Below are 23097 nucleotides of genomic sequence, written 5' to 3' on the forward strand. Positions count from 1 at the left end.
GGATGTGGTCTATTCTGGAGAAAGTTCCATGTGCACTTGAGAAGAATGTCTATTCAGTTGCATTTGGATGGAACATTCTGTATATATCTATGAAATCTATTTAGTCCACTGTATTATTTAAGGCCCTTGTATCTTTGATGATTGTTCTGCTTAGAAGATCTGTCATTTGCAGAAAGTGCAGTGTTGAAGTCTCCTACTATTAGTGTATTATTATCTCAGTATCTCTTTACCTTGTTATTAATTGATATACTTTACGTATGATACAGTGTCTCCATCTCTTACTACAGTCTTTGGTATAAACTTTATGTGATATGAGGATTGCTACCCCAGCTTTCTTTTGAGAACCATTTGAATGATAAATGTTTCTCCACTCCTTCATTTTCAGGCAGGAGGTGTCCTTAGGTCTAAAATAAGTCTCTTGTAGACAGCATATAGATGAGTCTTGCTTTTTTATCTAGTCTGATACCCTGTGTCTTTTGATGGGATCATTTAGCTCATTCACGTTCAGAGTTAACTATTGAAAGATATGAATTTAGTGTCATCGTAATATCTGTTCTGACCCTGTTTTTGTAGATTGTTTCTTTGGGCTTCCTCTTTCTTTTACAGGGTCCCCCTTAATATTTCCTGCAGAGCTGGTTTGGTAGTCACATATTCTTTCAGTTTCTGCCTATCCTGGAAGCTCCTTTCTCTCTCCTTGATGGGATGAGTACTGGGTGTTACACTCTATGTTGGCAAATTGAACTTCAATAAAAACAAAAAAAAAAAAGTAAAAAAAAAAAAAATCCTCACTAGAGTTAGAGAGCCCCCTACCTAGTGTCTTGTATTGCTCTTAAATTCTCTACATAAAGCAAATGACCATAAGCTGCTTTGGAAGACTTTTTTTTCTTCTTCTTTTTTAAACTTAGAACCCTTGCCCTTCCCCACTTTTAATCATCCCATCCCTTACTTTCCTATCAAAAATTATAGTATTAGATGGAAAATCCCTTTTCCTTTTCAGTTTCTCATAGTGAAAAGATCCGGCTGTTTGTTTCTGCTGGATCTCTGCCCACCCACCCACCCACCCCCACCCTCCTTCATTGTTTTTTTTTTTTTCTTCTGTCTCATGCATTTGCTTTATTTGATCTTTCTTTTTTTTTTAATAAATTAATTTTTATTGGTGTTCAGTTTACCAACATACAGAATAACACCCAGTGCTCATCCCGTCCCCTCCTTCATTGTTAATCAAAATCACCAGGGAGAATAACCATGGTCGCTGGGGGTTCATTTTCAGAATTCAAGATTTATTCTTCTGGACCTTTCCTGTACTTTGAATCAGTTGTGGGTTTGTTTTCTGTCTTTCCAATGGAATAATTCATCTCTTAAGTTTTAAATATTCAGTAAAGGTTTTCTTATAAATTTAAGAAAAACAGCTTTAACGTGCTATCTCCAATGTTGCGGAGTTGCCACATAAACCACCCGTAATGGGCTATAGTTAAAAGAAACTGCTGTGGTGTATGACATAGATTCACATCCTGAGCAAGCTGAACCTCTGACCATGTTCCCTCTTGTGTATGTTAACATGTTGAATACTTTCCAGAATTATTTGCCAGAAGTATGTTGAAATCACAAAATGCCTATCTCAAGACTTGGCAGTAAAGTGTTATACAATAAGTGGTATAACAAATTGGTAATAAACTTTAAGGTGTCTTCCCTAACATTACTTTGAATGATGGTCTGGGAGGAGGAACTAAAAACAAAATGGGCTATTTAAGAGTTCTTATAATTGTCTAAGTTTAACTGAAACTGGAAGGAAGAGGAGCGAGATTAATGGGAGTCTTCTCAGGAAGTAAGCATGCTTTCCGTGATCTTTTGTCCTAGTATCGAAATATGGCCATTGTACCAAAAAATCTGATACTTGTTAACTATTTCAACATAGTATAGTAAGAACAGACATGATGTCCAAGTAGTAGGGCTGCTTGAATTTTGTGTAAATTGATTTAGTCATGTAGACATTTTCACACGAGTGGTTTTCAAACTTCTTAGTATCCTTTTATACTCTTAAAATTATTGACAATCCCAAACTGGTTTAGGTGGAATTGTACATGTTAATATTTACTGTATTAGTAATTAAAACAAATTTTAAAAATCACTTAAATATAACTATAAAACTCCTTGCATGTTAATTATGAATCAACCATATATCTCAAAACAGAGTGGCACTGCACTGTTTTTTTTTTGCAAATCTCTTCAAAGTTCATCTTCACAGAAGACTGCTGGATTCTCCTTTTTGCTTCTGTATTCAATATATTCCTTTTTTTAAGTATGTGAAGAAAGTCTAGCCTCATGGAGATATGTAATTAGGAAAGGAGTATTTTAATAGCCTTTTGAGATGCATATGTGTGGATAGTAGTTGAAATGTGGAATCTGAAACCATAACAGTGAACTTTTTATAATGTTATATTAAAATCCATTAGTGTTCTTTGAATGGATCTTTTACCCATGCATGATTTGTACCCTCCTGCATTCGTTATATGAAAAATACTGATTCACTAAGTTGAATAGATCTTCTAAATGTTGACAGATATCTTTTAAATAATTTGTGAGGAACACTGATCTTACCAGAAAATCTTTTTTTTTTTTTTTAAATCAGAAAATCTTAAGTTTTGGGAAACTTAGGATGAAAGGCAGAAGTTTTCCAGAATATCTGCCAAACACCCAGGTCTGGATGGATAACTAGTTTGTCAATTTTTACAAGTAAAAATCTAATATGACAAAGTTCAGTTCAGCTCACAACTCAGCCACACATTTTTTCCTCAAGACAACATTCATACATCAGTGTGTACTGGACCAGAAGTGTTTAATGTTAGAGAATATCAAAACAAATAAGGATCAAATTTAATACTTCTTTTTTACTACTTTATCAAGGACATTAAGTGAACTTTGTTTTGTTTTTTACTGTAAGTATAGGGCAGTGAAGTACTACTTGTATAGGTTAGGGTGCTCCTGCCTTGATTTGTGAAAGGTGCTAACAGTTTTATCCACCTTTACAAATGTCAACACAGAAAAAAAAAAGTGTCTTAGCATTATGAAAATAGTTTTGACCCCTTGCAAGTATCTTAAAGACCCTACGGGCTCTACAGAGTATACCCCGAGAACTGTAAGATGAAGCACCCTGTAAAATAAAATAAGTATAGGTGAACTAGGAAATAAGCACACTCTATTTCCAGATTTACTAGCATTTGTATACAATTCATCTTAGTAGCTATACCATGACTTCTTACAATTACTTGAGTCAGCCACAGCAGGCCATCCTGTTGGGAATGTGCCATCTTTGAACTTGGGAGTCATCATTCTCTGAGGCAAGCCTCAGAAATTACCTGAGCCAGAATCCTACATTTACAATTGACTTCTCTTCATCTCAGTTACATACTATTGCATCACTTTTGAACCTAGTATAAACCTTCTATTTAAAAACAGTTGCTACCATGGCATCATTCACAGATGCAATTTCTCCTGTGCTGTCATATGTCAGCATAAACTCTATAAAACTAAATATTAGAAGCAGTAGTCGTTAGTGTTCTGCCCAGACTCCACTGACCTTAGACCCTGGAAGTTGAGTTATTGTGCTGCTTATGTTGAAGTTAAACACAGAGGACTGGAACTATTTTTTTTTAACTTTTATTTATGATAGAGAGAGAGAGAGGCAGAGACATAGGCAGAGGGAGAAACAGGCTCCATGCACCGGGAGCCCAACGTGGGATTCGATCCTGGGTCTCCAGGATCGCGCCCTAGGCCAAAGGCAGGCGCCAAACCGCTGCGCCACCCAGGGATTCCGGACTGGAACTACTTAATGTGCACCTGTTACCAAAATCTCCCTGGTACCACCAGTTCTTAGGAATATACTTGATTTAGAAATACTGTCAGGATCCCTCTGAAAGAAGGTTTCATTCAAGAAACTGTAGCTTCTGGGAACTGGGACCTCCATATTCTGCAATAATAGGCATATAAAGATCAGAAGGGAAATAAAAGTACTCTTAAATCTGGTTCCTTAAATTCTAGGTAAAGAAACTGTAGGATGTTGGGATGACATACTACATTCACTTCACAATTACAAGTCATTTTACAAGTTTTTCAATGCCTTCACTATTAGGAAAGTTGAGGGAAGTAAAAGGAATTTTTGTAGGCCATGGTGTAGAAGCACTGCTGAGAACCTTTGGCTAATGTGGGTCAGGGAAATGAACATGAAGTACTGTACAGGTAGGTTATATCCACTGCTATAAAACCTCAACCTTGAAACAGAAAAATCTAGATTAGACAGTAATCCCACTGTGTGGGGTCATACCATGATCTATTAACGATTGGCTATCAGTCCTCCAAAAAGTGATCGCAGGAAAACAAATTATAGTTTGCATCCAATGGGAATACCTTGAACCCCTGATCCTTCAAGAGGGTACAGCAATGCTGTCTTGGAGAAGAAGAGCTCTTAATACATAGGGACCTAACTATGCATGGGAAATGCTGTCCCCTGTCCCCCACCGTTGGATTCCAATCTTGTGATCAGTTTCTCACATAAACATTTTTTATTTCAGCAATCACTTGAACCATCGGGATCACTTAACCAACTTTTTTTTTTTTTTTAAGCCCAAGATAACTGTGAGCCAAGTACATGACAGAAAAAAATGGGAATGGATTTTCACCTCAAAAATACTTAAGCTGAGTGTGGGAAGAAATTCAGCTTTTATTGTTAGAATTTAACAGTTTCCAAGCACATCATGTTGGGACTATCATACAAAATTCCTAGTAAAGTTTTAGGTGACCAGTGACTTTGTCAATTAGATCTGCTGGTCCTGGCCCAATTCCCAAGACAGTTCTAGAGCCTGGTGCAATCTGAGTACGTCCAGCATCTTGGATTAAACTTACAGTCAGTCCTAGCATTTTCGCATGGGTCAATAATTCAACCAAGGTTTCTTCATCAGGGGCTTTGACCACCACTTTGGGCTGGCCACAGTATTCCCATTGTTTGAGCAACTCAGGGTTTCTCCTTTGAATTTGCTTGTAGGCAGAAACAGCAGCATGAGAGCACTGGGCAGCCACTTTCCCTTTTCCCATCTTTAAGTCATTTCGAACCACAAGAATCATTTTATACTCCCCACTCTCTCTTAAGATGCTTGCTTCACTTCCAGTCTCTGTGTCTGTCTCGCTGACAGAGCTTTTGGGGATCATCCCAAAGCGTACACGGAGGCCCCAGCCCAGGCACATGCCACAAGCAACTCCGGCAGCCAAGCTGAGTGCACCAGGATGAGCCAAATATTCCATCACCAGGGATTTGGAGAGCATCTTAAAGGAAAGGAAAGGAGTTATCACTATCTAGCAGTGAAAAGATACAGGCTTATCAGACAAAACATCCTGACAATATATATAAGCGGCAACATTTTAAAATTAATGAAGTCATCCAGAAAAAAAGCAAAATAGGGGTGCCTGGGTGGCTCAGTTGGTTAAGCGTCTGCCTTTGGCTTAGGTCATGATCCCAGGGTCCTTGGATCCAGCCCTGCATCAGGTTCCCTGCTCAGCAAGGAGTCTGCATCTCCCTCTCCCTCTGTTGTTGCCCCTGCTTGTGTTCACTCTCTGTCAAATAAAATCTTAAAAAAAAAAAAAAAAAACATATACATATATATATATCTTTATGTACTGTTTTTTTTTCTTCTGTGTACTAGAAAAAGATTCAAGGAGGAATATCTTGTTCTTAGATACCATAAAGCTCTGTTCCTCAGTCTTCCCTAAGTCTTGTAGAAGAAGAAAATATTCCATTTTACCAAGTTGTCTAAATGACCCAAAGAAACCATGAATAATTCATCCCTTCTCTGGAATATAGTGCTCATTTACTTGTGTCTTTATAATCCAGTAGTTCTCAATGGGGATGGTATCAAGTCCTCAAAAAGTTTCTGGCTGTCAAAACTGGGCCTGGAGTTGAGGTGCACTGGTGACATTTTCCTAGACCTAAGCATGGAATGTTAAAAATCTTACAAAGGAAGATTTGTTCCATTAGAAATTATTCTAGATGAAAAACTATTAACACCTGAGACTAGAACCCAACTTCATTACACATATGGACACAAAGTATTTTTTGCATAGTTCTAATATACACTAAATTTACCATATAAAACAAAGATAAAAAAAAATAAAACAAAGATCATCCTTTATATTTTAAAAATTCCTGTTACCTCAGCTAGCTGTTGACAGTATTTGAGTCACCAATAAAACACCTATATCAGTCTACATTTGAAACCATTAAATTCATAATGCTTCCATGTATAGGCACAACCATCAGTTTCTTCTAGTGGGAGAGTAAGCATTTATATACTGAAATACATGAGGCCACCATATTTGTAGTGCTTATAAGTAACACCTTCTGTTATGCATTGCATAATCTACATGGCATAGATGGCAGTCAAATTTCCTTTTCTCGGGGATCCCTGGGTGGCTCAGCAGTTTAGCGCCTGCCTTTGGCCCAGGGCATGATCCTGGAGTCCCGGGTTCCAGTCCCGCATCGGGCTCCCGACATGGAGAGCCTGCTTCTCCCTCTGCCTGTGTCTCTGCCTCTCTCTCTCTCTATTGTGAATAAATAAATCTTAAAAAAAAAACAACAACAAATTTCCTTGTCTCATGTATGTCAAAATGAGGACATTATGTTAAGGTTTTTGAAATTACGTGATAGATTGTACAATTTTTCTGAGCAGGGAGCCTGATGTGGGGCTTGATCCCAGGACTCTGGGATTGTGACCTGAGCCAAAGGCACATGCTTAATTGAGCCACCCAGGTGCCCCTTATCATATATTTTAAATGAGGATGGAGTGCCTGGCTGGCTTAGTCCATAGAGCATGTGCCTCTTGATCTCAGTTGTGGGTTCAACCTCCATATTGGGTGTAGCTCCTTGCTTGGCGGGGAGTATGTTTATTCCTCTCCCTCTGCCGCTGTTCCCTGCTCATGCCTCTGCACCTGTCTCTTTCGTGCAAATAAATAAAATCTTAAAAAAATAATAAAATCTTAAAAAAAAATAAATGACAGCATAGGAGATGTTAAATTTTTGGAGATATAATCCACAGACTACAAAATTCACCTTTTTAAAAATATACAATTTACTACAATTTTGTAATATATTCACAAGTTTGTGCAACCATCACCACTATCTAATCCCAGAACATTTTCATCGTTTCAAAAAGAAATCCCTGTACCCATTAGCAGTTGATCCTCATTTATCCACCTCTGGGCCCTAGGCAATCACTAATCTATTTTGCCTATTCTGGACATTCATATAAATCAAACCATACAATAGGTGACCTTTTGTTTCACGCTTCTATCACCTAGCATGTTTTCAAGGTTCATCCATGTTGAGGCATGTATCAGTACTTCATTCCTATGTTCTTAATGCTGCTCTATTTTGCCTTTCCCAGTAGTCTAGATGAGGTGACACTTAGACAAGAGAAGCAGGAATGAAAACAGAAAGAAGTGGCTCAGGCACCTGTGTATGATTTGGAGATTCACTGGAAATCTAGTGATAAAAGAAAGGGAGTTCAGAATTACCTAGCTTTGAACAAATGGAGAAAAGAGGTACTATTTACTGATGAAGAAAATTTTTGTGATATAGCAGGTTTGGAAAGTAAAAGATACTGAAATCAGTTCAAGGGATATTACACTTGGTTTGACCAAAAGACATCCTGGTTAGAGATGTCCAGCAACAACAATAAGAAAGGATATGCCATCTTAAAGGTCAGAAGATAAGTCTCAGCCAGAAATACAGATTTAAGAAAACTTAACATGTAACTGTAGTTACTACTCAAGTGATGAAAGTGGTGAGGCCACTGGGAAAAGTATACAGAGTGAAGGAAAGGCTAAAACAGAATCCTGAAGAAATGAACATTGAGGGATCAGAGAGTGACGTGGAGTGGCCAGAGGTAGGAGGTTGTCAGTACCTAGTTTCATTCCTTTCACTGTTGTCTAATCTGGTGACATGGCTGTACTGACATAATTTATGGATCTAGATGCCAGGAAAAAAAAATTGCAGTCAGGAAAAAAAAATTAAATTCTTAGTAGAACCTACATTATCTCAATACATCTATCATTCAGTTACTATATGAGGTTTACATGTCAGCAGGACTTTTCTCTGATAATCTAACAACTAGGGAAACCTGGGTGGCTTAGTGGCTGAGCGGCTACCTTCAGCCCAGGCTGTGATCCTGCTTCTCCCTCTGCCTATGTCTCTGCCTCTGTGTGTCTCGTAAATAAAATCTTAAAAAAAAAAAAGGTCTAACAACTAGACTCCAAAATGAACAAATATCAAATTACATAAAAATTATATATATAAAACCTCCATGTTAACAATTAGGATGTTCTGCACTCATTTCTAGGTTGCAAAGTAACCAATATCCTATATATCAGATTCAGGTACTAACTGGAGAAGGGAACTGCATATAGAGGACCTGTTGTGCACCGCATCTTACTAAACCCTTTATTTCCATCATGGTTGTTGTGTGTGGGGGGGAGGACATGAAGCTCACATTAAAGACAAGAAAACTAAAGATCCAACAGAGAAGCTACTTATCCCCAGTAGCATAATTAATAAAAGTAGTATAAAATATACTCATCCAGAGGTCATGACAGAAAATTTCTCATCTTCTCAACTGTATCTAAAAAGATATGTACCAGTAAGAGTCAGCACCCCCCACCAAAAAAAAGTTCCAGAGATTACTAAGCTTACTGCTTTTGTACCGTATCTCATGAGAACTCCAATTCTAACATGTTAATATTAACATCCTTAGGATATTCTAATCTCCTACCAGCCTAATCACATTTTTTAAAAAGATTTTATTTATTTATTCATATGAGAGAGAGAGAGATCGAGAGAGGCAGAGACAGGAGCAGAGGGAGAAGCAGCCTCCATGCAGAGGATGCAGAACTCGATCCCAGAACTCCAGGATCACGCCCTGGGTGGAAGGCAGGCGCCAAACTGCTGAGCCACCCAGGCGTCCCCTTGATCACATTATCATGTAACTCCTCCAAAAGGTGTTTCAGCCTGTCCCCCTTTCTGCATATCCAATACAACATATCAATAAACCCAGTGCTTAAGACTACGGAAAATAGGACTATTCTTAGTCTCATGGATAATCCTGGGCAATGATGACACTGCAAAACAAACATGTCCTATAAAACCCTCCTCCTGGTGGGTTCTAATTCCTCTACCAGATTAAGGCCCTTTCACCAATGCTCTTGATCCATTCCATTCTGAACCATGTTCCACCCATTAATTCCACTCCACCGGCCATACCTTGGCCTTTCCAACCCCCCCCCCCCAAAAAAAAAAACACCTTCCTCAAATCCTCTTTGACTCTTAAACCGTTGCCTGACTTTTCCTCTTCCGTTTACCTCTAAACTTTAATTACCTGCCTCCTTTCCCCACTCAACTGAAATTGCTAAGGAATTAGACACTTGTTAATTGCCAAATGTAGTTGCCTCTTTTAGGCTTCATCTTAAGCTTTCCCCACCACTCGTTGATAACTTCTTTTTAACTCTTCTTCCCAAAATTCTTTAATCTTCCACCCTGTTGGGGCACCTGGGTACCTCAGTGGTTGAGTGTCTGCCTTTGGCTCAGCTTGTGATCCTGGGGTCCTGCGATCAAGTTCCATGAAAAATAGAGACCAAAACAAATAAATAGGACAGAGAAATTTAGAGGTATAGAGATAATGCCAGAAACAAAAGAAAATATCAAAAATAAAACTACTGGGATGCCTGGGTGGCTCAGTGTTGAGTGTCCGCCTTTGGCTCAGGTTGGGATCCTGGAGTCCTGGGATAGAGTCCCACATCAGGCTCCCCACAGGGAGCCTGCTTCTCCGAGTATGTCTCTGCCTCTCTCTGTATGTCTCTCATGAATAATAAATAAAATCTTAAAAAAAAAAAAACCCAAAAACAAAACCATACACACAAGTTTCACCCTATTATCATCCTACCTTTCTCATAGCTTTTTTCAGTCTCCTCTAGCTCTATGTCCCCTTCGTCCCCAATGAACATAATACCCCTGTGCTTTAGCCCTCTCTTCAGTCTATACCTACAATGTCCGATATAGTAGCCATCAAACAGTTATTTAAACTTAATTAAAACTAAATAAAAATTCAACTCTTCAGTTGCACTGAGCCATATTTCAAGTGCTCAACAGCTCAACAACTTCAAAGTGGCTAGCAGCCACTCTATTAAGATTTTTTTTTAAAGATTTTATTTCTTTATTCATGAGAGAGAGACACACACACAGAGAGAGAGAGAGAGAGAGAGAGAGGCAGAGACACAGGCAGAGGGAGAAGCAGGCTCCATACAGGGAGCCCGACGACGTGAGACTCCATCCCGGGTCTCCAGGATCAGGCCCCTGGCTGAAGGTGGCGCTAAACTGCTGAGCCACCTGGGCCGCCCACTGTTAAGATTTAGAACATTTCCATGCAAGTTCTATTGGACAGTGATGGTCTATATACTCTTTCCATTGAACTGACTGATATTTATGGAGGGTCTTTTGTGTACCAGGCACTGTTCTGGACCCTAAAGATAGAGCACTGGAGAAAACAAAGTCCTGCTATGGAGCCGACATCTAGTAGGAGGAGAGAGACAATCTCATTTATTTCCAAACTGTCATAGGGCTCCTAAGGCCTCTCCTGGGCTCCTAACTTGAAATTTAGAGCTTCTGCTAAAGTACTATGAATTATTCTACTCTGTCCCAAACTGAATTCAGTATCTTCCTTTTCCTCTCAAATTTCCTTTTACTGTATTCTTGATTTCTTTCTTTTTTTTTTTTTAAAGATTTATTCATGATAGACACAGAAAGAGAGAGAGAGAGAGAGGCAGAGGGAGGGAGAAGCAGGCTCCATGCCAGGAGCCCGACGCAGGACTCGATTCCAGGGCTCCAGGATCGTGCCCTAGGCCAAAGGCAGGCGCCAAATCGCTGAGCCACCTAGGGATCCCCTGTATTCTTGATTTCCGAGTAACCCTGGCCTTTTTCTCCTATGTCCTACCATATCCAGTTACCAAACCTTGTTGAATTTATCTGTACTAAACCTATCTCTCTACCTTTACTATCACTGCCCTAATGAACTCTTGGCCCAAAGCCTCCAAAATTAACTTCTCTAACTGATCCTTCCACATTTGCTTCATGCATGTCCTAGTTCACCCTAGTCCATCTGGCTAGTCCATATTATATTTCTAAAACACAAATTTGATCCTGTAGTTTCCCAGATCAAAAACCACCAGATAAACGCCTTAAGTATAAAACAAATCCCTTAGCACAAACTCAAAGCATCACACAATTTGGTTACAAACTACTTTATCCTTCTAATCTACTCTCCTGCTACATACTGTACTACCCAGCCACACCAAATTACTAGATCCCTTCAGGAATCAATCTCTCCCACAAAATTTTCTATTTTTCTCCACTTAAATACACAAATACAGTCTCTTCAGCCACGAAGGCTGATTCAAAGGACACCTGTCTCTTAAGTCTCTTACCTCCCAATCAATCTTAATTATTTACTCTACAGAACTGCTGTAGTAATTACGCATAATCATCATATGTACATCATATTCTCAGCGTCTGGTATCTGGGGAGTACCACGTTAAAGGACTAAATACTTCTCTTAACATTATGTCTGTGTTACGCGGAAAGACCCATTTTTCGGTCATATTCGTGGAAACCTTTTCTTTCCTCGTAGGACTCAACAGCTTCATACTCTGCGGGTATTCAATAAGTAGTCAACAGAATGTAAGGCCTGCGCGGTATTTTCTCACACTCAGAGCCAGCGCATCGATGCTGCCTGACCGGAGGCTCTGCCTGGAAACCAGAAATTCTGGGTCCTTCTCCTTCCCAGGATCTTGGTCCCTTCTTCCAAAGGACGACTGGCAGAACAGGAACAGGGGCTCCAGCGTCCACTTAGGCGGAAGAGTTTATGGAGATGAAAGGCTGGGAGAGGAGGTATGGAATGAGGTGGGAAGAAACATTCCAACTGGAGAGAGAATGGAGAATGACATCCCTCTCCTCAGCCCTGTGAAGGGCCGACTTACCTAGCGAACTTCCCCAGCGCCTCACTCGTGCCTCTGCGTTTTGCCCTGCGGGTAGTGAACACGCTTCTAACCCGCGAGTTACCTCTTCCGGGACTCCCTAATAAGTTCCGGATCAAGAACGGCGAAGCGAACAGTCATTCTTTCTCTCGCCCCGCCCACAGGTCCCGAATCTAGACCCGAATTGGAGTCACGCGACGATCAGCGGACGTTGCCGAAAGGAGAGGGGGAACTTTTGTGTTTTTGGAGGCGGTCCCCGGGGCGGGGGGCGGGGGCTGAAGGGGGGGAGTGGGGAACGGACCGGAAGTGACGTGTACGAGTTCCGGTTGGCCGGACCCCAGCGGCGGGTGTGAGAGTCGGTCGGCAGCCGCTTGCAGGATCCTGAGATCCGGAGACGCCGGGGTCAGCGCGGGTAGGTAGGTATACGAGCGCGTGGAATTGGGGACGGAAGCCTGACACTATCCTCAGAGCTTGGCTTCTTCCGGAGCTCTCCCACTTAGACTATGCGGATCTGGGGCACCGTGATTTCGACTTCAGGCAGTGTTTTAGGGCGCTGGTGACTCGGAGTGTCTGTCTGGCGGTAGTCAGGTTATCTGGGACACCTCCTCAGGGTTGGCTACCAGTACAGTGAACCCATACATTGGGTTTCCTACCGTTCGCTGTCATTGTCGCAGACTTGGAAGCTGTCCTAAACGTTCTGTAGAGTACCCATCTCTTCTCCGAGGGTATCTAGGACCTCAGAGTAAATGGAGAAGATCCTCCCTGCTGATGACCAAGCTGTTTCTCAGGACCTGTCAGTGTGACCTCCTCAACCACTAACACATGGCACTAAACGTATTCGCTACTAAACAAAATTTAGGCGTGTGAGTGCCATCTGAAGCGTTGGTGGCCAAGGGAATGGGGCCTTCCCGCCCTTGATCTTTTGCAAAGAACCTTCACGGATCTCCTACTAATTTTTAAAGGGTAGGGTTCTCTACCTCTTCCAAATCCTTGGCCACTCCCCGCCCCTTTGTTGTTCTCTTGCAGTGGAGGTATTTGCAAAACAACCTGGAGATCAACTTAATCTCTAAACTTCCAAGAAGCCATATGTGGCCCTGTGTCACACTGAGATTACCTCATGACTTCTAGTAGGTTTAAACTATTATCTTTTGCTTTTCTGCAAATCTATGCAAATAATCTCATATAGGCTCTGGCACTGTTTATCTATCATGGCAAGACAGCCCCTTTTCCTAACTTTAATGTCTTTCAATTCTCCTTTGGGGCTGATGTCAGAAATTTTGTAGACAGACTACACTGATCTTTTGGAGAAGCTTGTACAAGTATTTCTGGTGTTGTAATGATAGAGAATTAAATGTTCTGACTCCTACTGCCTATGTGTAGTATGAACTATGATCTTTAGTTGTGTATTTTTAGCATAAATGATGATAAGAAATTATTCATTAGGCAACATTCATGCATTCTAGAATGTGGTTTTATTGACCTTTGGAGGAGGGATGGTAGTACCTAGACAAATGTGGCCAATTTGTATGGGTGTGAAATGATTCTATAGTGGAAATCGTTTGTATTTTACTTCTTTGCCTGTGTTATAAAACACTAAAGCTTCCCCCCCGCTTTGAGGAATATATCCTACTTGATTAATATAGTTTAATTTCTGTGGTTTACGTTCCAGAATAAAGATTGGTAGGTTACCTAACTTTCTGAGCTGGTCTGGATCGTGATGATAAAAGTACTGCTCACGTATTTCATAGAATTGTCATAATGATTAAGTGAGATACTAAATGGGAAGTCACTGTATAAATGAAAATATGGTAATGTCAGTTTACTCTGAAAGCTGGAAATGTATCGGTGCAGAATTCTGTTGCTTTGTATCATTTCACAATTTGATGTTTTATATTGTGTTATTTATCTGAAAATATTATCATACACTCTTCTGAGATGATCTTTGCCCTACTATTGACCCCAATAAAAACTACCTAAGAGTAGTGTGATACTGTAACTCATTGAATTAGTCACTGTGGTTAATAAGTAGGTGACTAGAAAATGAATATAGTTTTGCATTTGGGAGTTTAAATCTGACCTTTGTTGGTCATCATGTATTGTCACTTAAGAATTTACAAGTGCAGAAGAAGGTTAAGTTTTTGGTGTTTACATAGAGTTAACTAAAGGTAGAAAGTAGCCTTACTTACTTTATTAAGTAAAAAATTTTATCATTTTACCTGAAACTTACTGAAAGCAATATTTAGAATTGGAAGCATCCTCTGTGAACAGATAGTTATAATCTTCCCCAGAAACAATCAGTAATTGGCTTGCCTGAGATAATATGGTTTAGGTAGTACCAGAGCCTGAACTGGAAATGAGGTCCTAAGTATTCTTTCTGTTCTGCTAAGGTTGTCTCTAGGCATCTTTTTATGGTTTGGTAATATTTCCTGGTCTGCATGAAAATGGTTTCTTTTATGTATTAAAGGGATCTAAAGGTTTTCATTTTTCCCTCTTTTTTGCTGATTTAGTCTTGTAAATTCTAGGAAAACAACATTGTGCATGGCAAAATTTGTAGTAGACTGGAATAAGGAAAGAAAAAAGAAAATTAGTTCTGTTCTTCAGAACTGTTATTCTAAGTTCGTGCTTCATTACTATCAGGTATCAAGGTGTCTTCTTTCTAACAAGTGGAAAAGAGAGTATCTTTGTAACACATGTTTCTACTGAATGAATGTTGTTGGTAGTAAGTAGGAGGCAACTGCATTAATTTCTTTATTCCTGCTAAAAGAAATTCCCCCCCCAAAAAAAGAAATTCCCCCAACTGTTTGTAATTTTAATATTGTTGCATTAATTATCTATTAATCTGTAAAGTCATTTCTCGATTTTATTCTGGGTAAATAGCCACTGTAGAATACTTAATTCTTTGTCTTGTTGAGAACCTTTTTGCTTCTGCAGATTCCACAAAACCTATTTAGTCTCTCCTTTTTTTTGGAGATTATAGGGCCAGATACTTATCATCACTGCTCTTTTGTCCAGGGCTCTTTTTTGGAGTGTGTGTGTGTGTGTCTACATCTGTCTGTCTTTGGTATAGAAATAAACACCAGATTAGAGAATCTTTACTAACCTCAGAAACAGATTTGATTGTTGTTGTATTAATCTGCTTTCACAGACTTGCAAATATTTTGAGGAGTAAACTTTTAAAGTGTTTATTGCTTCAAGAAACTCTGGGAAAGCAACTTTGTATAGGGTTTGCCAAACTGATATTATATATTATGCAAACCTTCTGTAAAGCTCATTTGAAAATATTATGCACCTTGAAGGTTTTGGAAATTTGAGCAGTAGATACTTTTCTGTGTCAGATAAAAGATTAAGGCACTTTTATTTATTTTTAAGGCATTTTTAAATTAAGCAAAGGCAACCCACTGAATAATCCTATGCCAGCTTGTCTAATGGTAGTTGGTAGAATTTGTCAGTATTCAGAAATACATAATCTTTTCAGTAGTTCACTATGATGTTTTCTCTTGTTCTTGAGGTTCTTTAATAAGAAGCTTGGTCTTTATAGATTTTTTTTGGAAGGACTAGGTAGATAGTGTTAAGAGCCAGGGCTAATAAACTAGATTGTCTTGTTTCAAATTCCAGCTCTTAATACTGTGCAACCCTTAGGCTGGTTACTTAACCTCTTGCCATCTCAATTTCCTCCTAGACAATGAAGTCAGTACCGTTACTGTTAGGGTTAAATGAATAGATTTAAGTAAAGCATTTAGAATGGCATACAGTTAACAATGACTGTCACCACTGTTATCCTTCTGTAGCCTACTGTACAGTTGCTAAGAGAAAACTCTTTCCAGCCCTCTTTGAAAGCATGCCTTTGTTGCTGCTTACTTGATCATTGTTTACTCAGTATTTTTGTTTTGTTTCAAGTTTTTATTTAAATTCTAGTTAACATATAGGGTAATATTAGTTTTAGGAGTAGAATTTAGTGATTTATCACTTACATTTAGTGCTCATCATAAGTGCCCTCCTACTGCCCATCACCCACTTAGCCCATCTCCCGCCTCCCTCCTTCCGTTACCTTTCAGTTTGTTTTCTGTAGTTAAGAGTTGCTTATATTTTGCTTCCCTCTCTTTTTTCCCCCTTCTCATTGTTCATCTGTTTGTTTCTTAAGTTCAACAGTGAAATCATATGGTATTTGTCTTTCTCTGACTGACTTATTTCACTTAGCATAATACACTCTAGCTCCATCCATGTTGTTGCAAACAGCAACATTTCATTCTTTTTGATGGCTGAGTAATATTCCTCTCTGTGTGTGTGTGTGTGTGTGTGTGTGTGTGTGTGTGTTTATGCACCACATCCTTATCCATTCATCAGTTGATGGATATTTGGGCTCTTTCCATAATTTGGTTGTTGATAATGTTGCTATAAACATCAGTGTGCATGTTGTTTGCTCAGTATTAATGAAGGTTCAGTAAATAAATATATATACATTTAATTGTGTGTATATTTTACAGCATATGTGAGACTTTTTAAAAAGGAGGTGTTCTTGTAGGCTATGCTTTCATTATTTTTGTATTATTGTTAATAGTTTACATTATTTGTATAATCAGTAACAGAATTTGAGAATTGAAATTTGAGAATTTGTTGGCTGATGATGTCTTCTAGCACTTTCTTTGCATGGGAAGAGTATTTTGCAATGACATCTAGTGCTCATATCTGTTCATTCATCCAGTCAGTGAGCAAAAATCTTAAATTCTAGGTCTTTTTACCAGGTTTTGAGGAAAACCGTGGGAAGCAAAGACAAACATCTTTTAGTTGGGAGGCTAATAGAGATAAAGGTATTTGAGTTGGGAGCCTAATAGAGAAAAAAGTAAATACAAAAAAGAACGGTTAAACCCACTGTAATGAGTATCACGAAGGAGATAAACAAGGGCCTGAAAGAGAGTTAATGTGGATTTGTGCCTATTTGAGACTTAGCACAGTATACCGGAATATAGAGACATGAAATAAGGTAGGAAATATACTCATGGTCCAGATTATGTAGAGCTTTACAGGCCATGGAAATTAGTTTGGATTTGATTTTGAGTATAATAGGAGGTCCTTCTACAATTTCAAATAGGGGAGTAATATGATTTGTAAGAAGACCACTCATGTTTGTATGTGAAGGATGAATTGAAAAGGACAAGAATAAAAATGGAAAGAGAAGTTAGGAGTTCATGGCAGTAGTCTAAGTGAGAGATGAAGATGGCCTGGACCAGAGTGGTGACAAAAAAGTGGAGAGCTGTGGGTGGATGGATACTAAATATATTTGGAATCAGACTAGGTCTTGGATTAAATCTGAGGAGTAAGGAAATGAGAAGAGTCAGGGATGACTGTGCTTCTGGATTTAGTAACTGGGTGGATAGAGTTGTGCCAAGTACTAGGAGAGGGAAGGTTTGGGGAGGACCAGGTTTGTTACAAGAAGGGGAATGGGAATGAGGAAGAAAGGACATACTAAATTTGAGATGCTTAGGAATCACCATATGTGCTCTTAGGTGTATGGATCTAGAGATAAAGACCAGAAATATAAATTGAGGCTAGTATTTTAAACTGCAGGACCAGAAAAATCACCTGGAGAGAGAGGAAAGAGGAGAGGGCCCAGATCCGGTAAAAGAGAGCTGGCAAAGGGGCCTAGGAGTGTTTGAAGGAAGAATGATCAGATACACAAAACTAATAAAAGTAGTTAAACCTAGCAGGGAGCATACTAGATAGATAAGGAACAACAGAGGGGAACAAGATTTTTCAGTTTGTATACACGCACATATATACATGTATGTTTTTATATATGTATATATGTAAGACATGTAAAGCATGTGAAAGATTTTACTTATTCAGAATTCTTTAAAAAGGGTCAGTTCTGGGCACCTGGGTAGTTCAGTGGGTTAAGCATGTGCCTCTGGCTCAGGTCATGATTCTGGGGTTCTGGAATTGAGCCCCACATCGGGCTCCCTGTTCAGTGGGGAGTCTGCTTCTCCCTCTCCTTCTGCCTCTCCCCATTGCTAGTGCTCTCTCTCACTCTCTCAAATAAATATATATATATGTATCTAAATAAGATATCTAAATAATTTATTATTATTATTATATACTTAAAAAAGAAAAAGAGCAGTTCTGTCAAATCTTGCTCTGTGGTCTAAATGAGACCAAAGTCCAGTGAAGTTGAAATTGATGATCTGACTAACCACTTCCTTATTGTTGAGTCTGATTCCTTCCAGAAACTTTCAAGTCTCCACATTGCAAAAAGCATTTAATCAAATATACTATACAAGTTATTCTGCCTCTTTTTAAGTTTTTAAGGTCTATTTATAGGAGATTTTATACTGCTTCTATGGAGCAGATTTTTCTTTAATTTTTTATTAAATAATCATAGGGATATCTCTAGGATCTCTATGCTTGCAAAACTTTTATTTTTAGAAATTTAAATATTTGAATTTATCAGTAATAACTATGGATAAGTGATGCATCTCAAAGTATGCCTAGCAGATAGTATGTACTCAGTAAATATTTGTTGAACAAGTAAGTGAAAAATTCATTTTCAGGGATGCCTGGGTGGCTCAGTTGATTAAGCATCTGCCTTCAGCTCGGGTCATGAGCCTGGGGTCCTTGGGGTCAAGCTCTGCATCAGGCTCCCTGTTTAGCAGGGAGCCTGCTTCTTCCTCTCCCTCTGCACCTCCCTTGTTCATTCTTTCTCCCTCTCTCTTTCTCTCGCTCGCTTGCTTGCTCTCTCTCAAATAAATAAATTAAAATCTTAATAAAAAGAAATTCATTTTCACTGCTATATAAAATTGCATTGTATAATTATATGCCAATTTATTTATTTGTTCTTCTGACAATGGGCATTTGAGTTGTTAGAGCTTTTGCTATTAAGACCAGTGTTGCTAAAAAATATTATTGTACATATCAACTCTTTATATGCAAGAGGTTCTTTTGGCTATATGTCTAGACATAGAATTGCTAGCAAGGTTATACCAGTATTCAATTTATACACGTTGTCTTCCGCACTTTGCTATTGTCATCTTAATTTCTGCTGAAAGAATCCATGTAAAGAATGGTATGGTGAATTATAAAATTGAATATTGAATTCCAGAATGATCATAAATTCTCATCATTGTATGCATACCCCTTTGTAATATGATTTTACTGTTACTCTGCTCCTTGACTGTGTACTTGGCTATATGATTTGCTTTGACCAAGAAGACATTAGCAAGTATGATATAAGCAGAGACTTGAAAAACTTGCATATTGGGGCTTTTCTTCTCATACAGCTCTTTGGAACCCTGAGCCTACCATGTGAAAAAAGGCCAGACTAGCCTTCTGGGATAGGGGACCTTACACGAGGCATCCCAGCTGAGACCTGCCTGGTTCAAGAGCCAACCTACCTTAGACCAGAATTGCCCGGCCTAACTCACAGAATTGTGAGAAATATTAGATGATTTTTGAAGTCACTAAATTTTGGAGCTAAATTGTTACATAGTAAAACATACTGGATAAAAATGGTATCTCATTGTGAACTTGATTTATATTTTTTGATCGTCAGTGAGATCAAGTAGGTATCTTCATTATTGGCCATATATCTTCTCCTATGAAATATCTCTTTATGTCTTCTGCCTATTTTACTTTTGTAGGGTTGTCTTTTAATATTTTCAGTTTTATATATAATCTGCCTACTTAGTCCTTTTCAGTTAGGTGTTTTCTCTGGTTTATCTTTTCACTTAAGATATCTTGTAATGAACTTAAGTTTTAATTTCAGTGTTCTGTTTATTAATGTTTTCCTTTATGGAAAGCTCTTTTTTGTGTGTCTTAAGAAATCATTCCCTACCCCAAGGCAGAAAGGTATTTATATTTTCTTCTAAAAGTTTTGCTTTTTGACTTTTAAATCTTTTATCCACTTGGAATTGAATTTTGTGCATGGTTCAAAGTAGTAATCCAAATTTTCTTTTCTTATATGGATAACCAGTTTGAATAATTTCTCCTTTCCCAACTGCTCTGTCTTGCCGTAAAGAGTTCCAAAAATACAAGAATCTTTTGAAATGCCCTCTATTCTGTTTCTTGGTCAGTTTCTCTATTTCTATACCTATACAAGACACCTTCATTATTTATTACTATAATATATGTGTATAAATACATAGAGACACAAGACCTTTGTTGGATACATGTATCTTGCAAATATTTTCTCACTTTCTGTGGCTTACCTTTTTGGTTTTCATAACCATGTTTCAAAGAGCAGAAGTTTTTAAACTTTATAAAATCCAGTTTATCAATTTTGTCTTTTTAAATCCTAAAAAACGTTTGTCTGCTCCAAGGCTACAAAGATTTTCTCCTGTTTTTTTTTTTCCTAGAAGCTTTATAGTGTTAGTTCTTACATTTAGATCTATGATCCACTTCAAATCAGTTGTTGCATTTGAGAAACAAGGGTCAGTGTTCACTTTTTCATAAAAATACTTAGTTATGGGCAGCCCGGATGGCTTAGCGGTTTAGTGCCGCCTTGGCCCAGGGCATGATCCTGGAGACCCGGGATTGAGTCCCACGTCGGGCTCCCTGCACGGAGCCTGCTTCTCCCTCTGTCTGTGTCTCTGCCCCCCCCCCCCCTCTCTCTCGAATAAATAAAATCTTTAAAAAAAAAAAACAAAACTTAGTTATTCTAGTGCTGTTTGTTGAGAAGACTTTCCTTTCACCATTGAATTGACTTTCCATTGACCATGGAATTGCTTTGTACGTTTGTTGAAAATTAATTGACCCAATATATGTGGGTCTAATTCTGTTCCACCAATCTATGTCTGTCCTTTTGCCAAAACCACACTATCATTACTGTAGCTTTATAATAAATCTTGAAATCAAGTAGTGCAAGTCTTACAGCTTTGTTCTTTATCCAAATTGTTTTAGCAGTTCTGAGTTCTTTGTGATTCCATATAAATTTGAATCCATTTGTCACTTTTAATTTTTTTTTAATTTAATTTTATTTATTTATGATAGGCACACAGTGAGAGAGAGAGAGAGGCAGAGACACAGGCAGAGGGAGAAGCAGGCTCCATGCACCGGGAGCCTGATGTGGGATTCGATCCCGGGTCTCCAGGATCGCCCCTGGGCCAAAGGCAGGCGCTAAACCGCTGCGCCACCCAGGGATCCCCACTTTTAATTTTTTGAAAAGCTTGCTTGAGAGGCGCTTGGGTGGTTCAGTTGGTTAAGCATCTGACTTTGGCTCAGGTTATGATCTCCCAGTCCTGGGATCGAGCCGTTGGGCTCCACATTCAGCAAGGAGTCTGCTTTCCCCTCTGCCCCTCCTCTTGTTCGTGTATGCGCGTGCTCTCTTTTTTTCTCTCTCTCAACAAAACCCTTAAAAGAAAAAGTTTGCTTGAGTTTTGATTGAGATTGCATTAAACCTATATATCAGTTTGAGGAAAATTGTCATATTAACAATATCAAGTCTCTCAAATGATGTCCATCAATCTAGGAAATACAATATATCCCAAGTAGTACAAATGAAAATAAATCCAGTCCAGAAACACTGCAGTCAAATCGCAAAACACTGAAGTAGAGGTCTTGATCTTCAAAGAACTCGAAAAGAAAGGACACATTGCTAAAAATGGAAGAACAATTAGAATCAAAGAATTCTCAACAGCAACAGTAAAAGCCAAAAACAACGATTGATGGACTCATTTTTTGAAATTTTAAGTCTTTATCTTTTTAATTTACATTTCTCCCATTCTTTATACTCTTCTGGGATTGCAATTAAACAAATACTAGACCTTCTCATTCTGTCCTCTGTGTCTTTTATTTGCTTATATTTTCCATTCCTATCTCTGCTGCATTCTTTTTTTTTTTTAATTTTTTTTTTATTTATTTATGATAGTCACAGAGAGAGAGAGAGAAGCAGAGACACAGGCAGAGGGAGAAGCAGGCTCCATGCACCGGGAGCCCGACGTGGGACTCGATCCCGGGTCTCCAGGATCGCGCCCTGGGCCAAAGGCAGGTGCCAAACCGCTGCGCCACCCAGGGATCCCTCTCTGCTGCATTCTTTTTTTTTTTTTTAATTTATGATAGTCACAGAGAGAGAGAGAGAGAGAGGCAGAGACACAGGCAAAGGGAGAGGCAGGCTCCATGCACTGGGAGCCCGACGTGGGACTTGATCCCGGGTCCCCAGGATCGCGCCCTGGGCCAAAGGCAGGCGCCAAACCGCTGCGCCACCCAGGAATCCCTCTCTGCTGCATTCTTAATAAATTCCCTGGATAGCTTATCCAGTTCACTTCATCTGTATTTGATCTATACCTTTTTCTGTCCATTGGCTTTTAATTTCAACAATTATTACTTCTAGAAGTTCCATTTGCTTTTCTTTCCTTCAAATCTATTTAGGTGTGATGTTTTTATTGTGTATTCATTCATCTTTGTAATTTATTCATCTTTGTGATTGCATCCATTGTTCTGTAAACATTTTATACATAGCTATTTTGTAATATACTTAATCTGTACCTGAATTTTTAATATCTTTTGTTCTTGTCCTGAAGAGGTAGGGGATTGGTGGGGCCAGTTGGAGGGGTTTATAGTGATAATGGCTTGTTTTCTGGAACTTCTGTGAGTTTATTGATTGATCTTATTCTGTTGAGAATCCAACAGACTTGATTTACAAAGAGGGTTTACTTTTCTTCTTAGAGCTAGGAAGACACCTCTGACTTAGGACTACATCAGTGGCTCTGTGGTTGTAGCAGATGAAATATTCTCTACCTTCTTTTGGGTCTCCTGCTGGACCTAGGAATTAAATTGATATGACATATTAGTAGGAGAAAAGCATAAAACTTTACTAATTGGCTTTGCATGTAAATGGAAACCTTCACAAGGGAATGAAGACCCCAAGAAGTGACCAGAGCAGGACGCTTTTATACCTTTTAGACCAAGAAACAATAAATTTGTGAAGAACTGACAAGACAAAGAAGTTCGATCCAAAGGTAGTAAATGGTAAAGACATAACTAGGAAGATAAGGGTTAATTTAACAAAGCTTGTTTGTACAGATTTATCAGCCCCAAGTTCCC

General features: G+C 38.8%; 2 protein-coding genes across 4 annotated transcripts in view; one reads left to right on the forward strand and one right to left on the reverse strand.

Moving 5' to 3' along the window:
• Nucleotides 1–3641: 3641 nt before the first annotated feature.
• Nucleotides 3642–12300, reverse strand: PTRH2 (peptidyl-tRNA hydrolase 2). Of its 2 annotated transcripts, none has more exons than XM_055327387.1 (2): nucleotides 12070–12300; nucleotides 3642–5316 (listed from the first exon to the last, which is right to left on the reverse strand). In XM_055327387.1, the coding sequence occupies exon 2, from the start codon at nucleotides 5314–5316 to the stop codon at nucleotides 4777–4779; it is 540 nt and encodes a 179-aa protein (XP_055183362.1). In that variant the 5' UTR covers nucleotides 12070–12300; the 3' UTR covers nucleotides 3642–4776. The 2 variants fall into 2 exon arrangements, with proteins under 2 accessions (XP_055183362.1, XP_055183353.1); XM_055327378.1 differs by lacking the exon at nucleotides 12070–12300 and adding an exon at nucleotides 11704–12043.
• A 96-nt stretch (nucleotides 12301–12396) lies between these two features.
• The window catches only part of VMP1 (vacuole membrane protein 1), a 142441-nt gene continuing 131740 nt past the window's right edge, over nucleotides 12397–23097 (forward strand). Inside the window, exon 1 of one of the 2 annotated variants that reach the window (XM_055327356.1) lies at nucleotides 12397–12482. The gene's annotated coding sequence lies outside the window, so the exon portion shown is untranslated. The remainder of the gene's footprint in view (nucleotides 12483–23097) is intronic. The other variant, XM_055327364.1, reaches the window with a different exon arrangement.

The sequence above is a fragment of the Nyctereutes procyonoides genome, unplaced genomic scaffold (genome assembly GCF_905146905.1).
Source record: "Nyctereutes procyonoides isolate TBG_1078 unplaced genomic scaffold, NYPRO_anot_genome, whole genome shotgun sequence".
Lineage (NCBI taxonomy): Eukaryota > Metazoa > Chordata > Mammalia > Carnivora > Canidae > Nyctereutes > Nyctereutes procyonoides.